The sequence below is a fragment of the Corvus brachyrhynchos genome, unplaced genomic scaffold (genome assembly GCF_000691975.1).
Source record: "Corvus brachyrhynchos isolate BGI_N302 unplaced genomic scaffold, ASM69197v1 scaffold191, whole genome shotgun sequence".
NCBI lineage: Eukaryota > Metazoa > Chordata > Aves > Passeriformes > Corvidae > Corvus > Corvus brachyrhynchos.
The window spans coordinates 1,732,751-1,740,277 of NW_008236487.1; the positions used below are offsets into that span (position 1 = coordinate 1,732,751).

At 45.6% G+C, this 7,527-nt stretch overlaps 1 protein-coding gene across 1 annotated transcript in view; it reads left to right on the top strand.

The window, feature by feature from the left end:
* CACNA1C (calcium voltage-gated channel subunit alpha1 C) overlaps positions 1–7,437 on the top strand; it is a 470,627-nt gene extending 463,190 nt beyond the window's left edge. The window contains exons 51-52 of the mRNA XM_017726196.1: positions 11–62; positions 141–7,437. Coding sequence (XP_017581685.1) covers positions 11–62; positions 141–485 — 397 coding nt within the window. The 3' untranslated portion in view covers positions 486–7,437. The remainder of the gene's footprint in view (positions 1–10; positions 63–140) is intronic.
* Positions 7,438–7,527: the final 90 nt, after the last annotated feature.

A 7,527-nucleotide genomic window follows, 5' to 3' on the forward strand; every position in this document is an offset into this window, starting at 1 on the left:
TGGGCGACAGATCCACTGCTGCCCACAGTGCCAGGAGTAGGAGAGCCCAGCTCCCAGCAGGGGTGTAGCAGCATGAATGGGAGAAGGAACACAGCAGCAAAGAGGGTTGTGTTAGAGGTGTGACGGGGTAGGTGCTGCAGAGTACTAACGCGTGTCTTTGTGTTCTGGTTCCCCACCTGCTTTTGAAGGTCTTGATTTCGGAAGGACTGATGCAGTTTGCTCAAGATCCAAAGTTCATTGAGGTCACAACCCAGGAGCTCGCAGACGCCTGCGACATGACGATAGAAGAGATGGAAAATGCAGCAGACAACATTCTCAATGGTAACAGCAAGCAGAGCCCCAATGGCAACCTCTTGCCTTTTGCTAACTGCAGGGACCCAGGGCAGGACAGTGCAGGAGAGGAAGAGGAAGAGGTGCAGAACCCGGATTGTAGGATAAGTCAGGAGGAGCTCAAGGACAGCAGGATTTATATCAGCAGCCTGTAGTTGCCAGGGCTGGAAGCGATGCTGGTTTTTTATTTGTTTCAATGTTCCTAATGGGTTTGTTTCAGAAGTGCCTCACTGTTCTCGTGACCTGGAGTAACCGGAACAGCGTTCTTCATTCATTTCTGTTGGGACGAGTCGCAGAGTTGGGTGGTGTAAGAAAGCTTTTCAGGAGCGGATATAACCCCAGCACGTGTCCATGAAGGAAGAGTGAGGAGGAGGAGAAGAAGAGGAGGAGAGCCAGCTCCCTCTTTTTTTCAGTCCCTGCACAAGGAACGACAGCTGCCTCTGGAGCACGAAGGGGAACCTCAGCTTCCTGTGGATGGCCCTAGCCAAAAGGACCCTGCGCCAAACGGGTGTCTTTCAACTTTGCTTGTAAAAATCATTTTGCACATATTCTGTATGAGCCTCACCGTCTCCATAAAGCCAAGGCCCTTTGATTCGGAAGGAGAGGAAGACTTCTGCTGTGGATTCCCACACGGCCACGGGGAGGAGGAAGCAGGAGAAGCCCGGGGGCGCCCGAGGCGCAACCCAGCCCTGCTGAGACTCCGGCAGCAGCCCCTGCCGGCCAATCAGACCTCGGGCAGTCACTCGCCAGCCAATCAGAGCTCAGGCGGTCTCCTGCCGGCCAGTCAGAGCTCAGCACGCCAACTGTGCCAGCCAATGGGAGAGCAGGCATGGCGGCGGGGCCGAGGGGCCGCCGGGCCTGTGCAGAGTTATTGTTTCGCAGTTTGGTATTTTCTTGAAAGCATGTTGCAGTTTTTATTTTGACTATTTTATTATTATTTTTTTTTTTGAGGGAGAAGGGAGTGTTTACAGCATTTTGTAATCACCTACCTTTTTTGTTTCGGTTTTATTTTCACCTTTGCAGATGTTAAATTGGTTTGATCATGTTGTATTATTTAAACTGGGGGGTGGGGGGGGGGCTTCTCCATTGGAATTTGGTAGAAGTATAATGATAGATGAGTTTTACCAACCATTATGTACACCGAGAATTTGTAATTTTATTTACTAGTAACTGAAACCTTTTTTTGTTGTTGTTTTATAATTTAAAGATAGTAGGCAATGCACTTGATATAGTCTTGCACATTTGAGTGATTGATTTGGGTTCTTTTTAGTGCTAAGTGTATCTGTGAGTGTGGGAGCAACAGGAGCGAGTGTGTGCGCGTGTGTGCGTGTAAGTGCAGTTCTCCACATCCTGGTTTGAGCTGCAGGAGATCTGTATCTGGGGCCATTCGAATGCAAAAACAAACCACTGTCTCTGCTTTCGAAAAGGGAATCAGTAACTTTGCATTTTCTGTTCCACAAGATATGCAAAAACAATGCAATAATATTAATTTTAAAATAAAATTGTAAGTTGTGTTGGCATTAAAACTGTATAGAAAAGAAAAATTACCGGGGTGGGGGGAAACAACAAACAAAAAACAAACAAAAAAAACAAACCAGAAGACGTTACGCTTCGATATATTCCGTGTGATGTTTTATTGCATTGATAATGTTTCTGTTGAAGAAACCGTTATACTTGAATTCAGGTCAGTTTCAGTATTTTTCAAATATTTTTTTAAAATGAATTGCAATTGTGCCAAGCAAAGATAATGAATTGAATTAAGTTTGTTTAAAAAAAAAAAGAAAAAAAAAGAATCACTTCTTGTATATTTTGCTGCATGTCAAGTGAATCATTTCGTATTTGGAATGTGCCAAGCTTTACCTTTGAACTTTTAAGTGCTTTTTTACGTGTGGTTGGGGAAAGGGTACTATTTTTTTTTTTTTTCCTTTTTTAATTTGTACAATGAACAAAGTGTACCTGGTGTAAGTAACTATTCTGCAATCCACTGACAGGTTGAACGTTACTGATTTTGCATATCTTGTGTTCATTTTCCTTCTTCCTTGCTCCCTTTTAACGTGCACGATGACTTTATTGGTAGAGAATCTTTCTTCCAGAGACTGGGACATTTTATTCAGGCTTTGTTTTCTTTCCTTTTGCTCAGTTCCTCTAAAGGTCTCGTCCCACTCGAGGGTGGCAAGACCCTCAAGCCCATTTGGCAGATCCATCCTACATGTTCAGCTGGCACCAGCAATTCAGGAGTGGGGAGGGAATATCTGGCTTCAAAATTATTTTATTAAACAGCTAAACCCTGATCAATTATAGCAGGATCCTGGGATAAGAAATGCAAGAATAGTTGGCAAAGTAAAGTTATCTAACCCTAAAAGCAGAGGACTAAAAGCAGAGGGAGAGAGCTCTGGATCTTTATTAAGAGAATTGCTGCAGTCTGGTCAAGATGCAGGTGCCAAGTGACTTTTTGGTGTTCCTATGCATGGTCTCAGTCCTCTTCCCAGACTTTAGTGGATGGGTCAGATACTAAGTCACAAAACATCTGGAAGCACAGCATGTCCCAGCATATTCCTGACTAGTAAGTGTGAAACTCTCTCGATTCTCTCACACTGAAGGTTGGCCCTAACCCCCGAGAGAGGCTGAAAAAACAGGCACGTATTGTTAGATTTTATGCAACCGATTTTTGTCTAGACTACTGCTGTTTTTTCTCCCTCCTCAGGATGATTCACAAACTTGCAGACCAGTTCTGAGCTCCAAGGTGTGATCTGACTCAGAGCTAAACTTTGATTCAAATCTTGAGCTTCTGCAGATGTCCGAGAACACCCTTCATTGCATACATTGATTACATTATTTTTGTAACACTCTTCTTCTTCTTGTCAATCCTCTGGGGCATAAAGGAGAAATAGCAAAGGCTATTTTTGACTGTACTTTTTGAACTGGCCAGTATCAGCTCAAGATACCTTGAAAAAAACCAAATACATTTAAACTAGAGAAATACAAATCCATTTGTACAAGCATCTGTCATTAAAGTCGTAATTCAAGACTTCCCTGGAGAATGTAACCAGCTGATGTGGGTCAGTCCCATCCTTCCATCCCTGGTCCCCGTATGGAGACAGGCACACAAGTGTGTCTCCCTTTGAGTTTGCTGCTGCTGGTGCTGATGTGCTCCAAAGGTACTTGAAGGGGGAAAGGCCCGTGTTGGCTGTTTCTGAAAATGCCATGTAAGGGCTCCCTAACTCATTTTCTTTCACTGCAAAGTCCATCTGACCCTCCCAATGGAAGACTCCTGAAAAACAGTGCTAACCTAAATTAGTGGTGACAATGAGCATTTTGGATCATCTTTTAGGATTTTTCTTGATGAGAAGGAAGATGATAGGAAGGATTGTGCCCCACGCATTCTTGGTGAAAGCTGCTACTCCCTCGGGGGTCAGAGCCTACAATGGCCAGGGGAAACCCCGCTCTCTCCTGGAAGACCCCGTAGGTGCTGCAGAGTGGAAAATGTATGACTAGCAGAGAATGCAAATGACTTTTGCAGTTTGAGGGGCAGGTGTTAAATTTAGTAATTGCTGGTGCCAGCTGTGCAAATTTCTGGGGAGGGCGGTTTTTGGGGTTTTTTTTTCATTTGAGGTACTTCCAATGTGCACATTGTGACAGGCCTGAGCAAAGAGCTGCTGCCTCCTGCGAGTGAGGCAGAGTCTGGGGGACAGTGGGAAGGAGGGGGCAGGTTTAGTTCCTGGAGTGTTTCCCTGCGTATGGAAGTGGATGGTGGGTACAATCACTGTGCTGTGGATGGAAGCGTGGAAGGAACCAATGGCTGAGAAGCGGCATGGAAGGAAAGAATGGGGAAAACCATCTGCTGTTTGCCTCTGAGCATCTCTGACTTGCTAGAGTACACTGCAGACTAAAGACGTTTCTTACAAAACAGCAAACCTCCTCCCTGTATCACTCCTGCTCATTAGTCCAGACAGTACTGGGCCAGCCACATCGGGTGCATTTCTTTTTTTCTTCCTTATTTCTGTGTGGCTGACGTGATGGGAAAGCAAGTGGAACTCATGATCCAGAGCTGGAGTTTTGTTGTCCACAGACCTTTTGTGCATCATCTGCCTCTTCAGCTGGACACGGGGACAATGATGGTGTAGATGCTGCTGCTACTGCAGGGGTCCCATCTGTTTTCTTGCCCTGCCCACCACACCCCAGCACGGAGGGACAGCCAGAGAGGCGCCGTGTACAGAACCGCATCTATTTCTGCTTTGTTTTCTGACTCAGAACCCTGCCCCAGTGACTACGACAACGACGACAACAACAACAAAAAAAGGGCAAATGCATTTTTTACATTTCTTGATAATTTCCAAAGCAATGTATCATTGCTTTCTTTAGACTGACGCCAATATAACAGTTGTATGGGTCTCAGCCAGGCTCCTGTGTCTTTTCTGCCTGAGTTTCAGATTGCTGTATGAAATGTATGCACGTTTGCACACAGACACAACCAGACGAGGTGGCGGGACCCCAAGCCCGTGGGGTTGGTCACCTGTGTCACAGATGGAGTTGGAGGCCTTGCTTCGTACGTGTAGATGAGAAACCCCAACCCACTGGTCCCGTGAGCTGAAGTGAAGCAGCCCTACTGAGACAGAACTGAGTATCCTGAGATACATCCATGGTCCTGTTGTGACTGTCCCCACAGCAGGGGCAGCAGGGGGGAGAGGAACACTGAATGGGGAATTTGGAGCACAATAATATTGAAGGAGAATCCAGTCGGGGGTTTTGGTTAATGGTGAGATTTTATCAGTTCCCATAATGAAAACTGTAGTGCATATAAAGAAAATGTTCCAGGCCATCAGAAGCCCCAGTTCCCATCTTGCTAACATAAGGCTTGAGGGCACTAGAGGCCAGGGAGGTTGTATTGAGGTGAAGAATGTGGAAAACAGCACTGGGCCCTGAAAAATTTAATTATATCTTTCCCCCATTTATTTTCTTCCTCAGAGAAGTCTAAGAAATATAATTCTCAATAGCTGCACAGGATTTTTTTTTTTCTTCTTTTGAATGTTGTGAAACTTTTAAAGTTTTATTCTGGTTGAGCAAGCCCAAGGATCCAGAAGGTTTCCAACGGGATCTCAGTCCGTGGAGCTTTTACCTCTGTTCCTGCTTTGTTTCTGGAAAGTTGAAACCACTATGGCCTCACTACTACAGCTCCCTGAGGTTGGGTGGGTGAGGGCAGAAGTACAGCAACAGGTATGTCCTGTTCTGAAGACAGATTGGGCTCCAGCTGCTTTCAGTAAAGTCAGTAGCATCACACTGGAATGGAAAAAAAACCCTCTTCTGATACAAACTTTAGTGTTCTAGTTAAATTCTCCATTCTTCTCCTCCCCCTTATGGGGAACTTAACACTTGAGCATAAAAAACAGGCCTTCTTTAGGGGCACAGGGCTCGACTCAGTTGCCTACATGTGGTTGTCTGCTGTCACTTGAGATACCCTACAGTATCCTCTGCCAGGTCTGCCGCAGCTGGTGGGGAGAGGCACAGCGCTGCCCCAGCCAGGGCTGGTGCCACAGCCCTCAGCCCCAGACCGTGGCAGAGGTCTCAGGTGGTGGGAGACATTTAGGCAACTTAATCTAGTCCCTTTCTAAAGGGCTAATTGAGAGGAGCAGCACCAATGACTGATGTAATGAGGGAATCTTCATTAGCATTACCAAGGGCTTAGTTAGGCAGGATCTGGAGCTTGTCTCCACACTCCCATGCTGTTGTTTTCCTAGCCCATGTCAGGCACTCTGCCTCCACTCCTGCGGCCTGAAGTTGGCAGCGCTCTGCCCAGTCCTTTCCTTAGGCCAGGGTTAGCGGCTGCATCCCAGGCCCAGTGGAGCAGGGACAGGGACAGGCCCAGGCGAGAGCAGGCGTCACTCCATTCAACCACAGATTTTTCTGCCAGCCCCTTTCCAAAGCTTTTTCCTGTTCGAGACAGACTCACAAACTCAGACACCATTTGTTAGCCTCATCATTCAGGTGATTAAATACCTGTGTTTTTCTGTTAGCGCTTTCCCAATTAGGCTGAAATGCTTTCAGTATTTTAAGCATCCTAAAGTCAGTCTGCTCCCATCTCAAGCACCTAGGCAGACTGGCAGCCAATACTATCTAAACATCATCAACTTTATGATTGCTCATAGAAATGATTGTTTCAAGCTTATTTAGTCTTGACAGTTTGAATGTGGGAAGATTTTGGAGGAGGAGGAGTGAGATTGTAAATATCTCTGACAAACATTGCTGCATCACACACACACAAAAAAAGGGGAGATACTTATAAAACTGCCTTAAAAATCAATTCTGAATGATGACATCTCCCTCCAAACAATTGCCGCTTGATAGAGCAAGGAATGAGTCACTTTGGGTGAATTCTGGCAAGAAGTGGTTGGAATCTAGTCCAGTTTCAGGAACGAAAGTGTCATTTAGGAGTTGATCTCTCAGTCTGAATTCACATCAGCACCAATGACTGAGCACTGCAGGATCAAAAGGGTTTAAGGTCTGGGGGTACTGTCTGTGCATGGTTTGGGTCGGGCCCAGCAAGGTACTGCGTACCGGTGTTTCCCAGTGACTTCAGGGAAGATGGGGTTCCTCAGCACCTCTTAAGTTCAGGCCCTGGAGCACCATTTCCTGCTCTGATCATCAGCTATAAATGTTGATAAATATAAGTGTTTTGCCTTCATTTGAATTGCCCAGAGCTGTAAAATGACCTCTCTCAAGTATAAATCAGTCCAGATACAAACCTCCCCTCTCCCCTACACTCCCTGCCCACCTTCCCAGCCCTCCCTTGCCCCTCCACCCAAGCCCTTCCCTGTCTCAATTCTTTACCTCCTTCCACACTTTTATATCTAGTTTTCATGAACCCACAGAAATGCTTTTGTAAATACTGCTGTACAGTTTGTAACCGTCATGTAAGCCTGTCATCAGTGCCAGAGTCCGTCTTGCCCTCTCGCACGTTTTAAAATCAACAGAGGAAAGTTAGAGCGAATGGCCCGCCAGTGAGCTATAGGGTCATCTCTGTGTGGGACAAATGTATATTCCTGTAAGATTGCATTTTTATCTAAGGAATGATGTTATTTTAAAATTGCTAATAAATTTCTAAACAATGTCCAGATTTGTTCAATATTGTAAATGGTATCAAAACTCCTTTGACATTGCTCCCTCTTCCCAGCAGTGGCTGAAAAATAAGACAGATTCCTG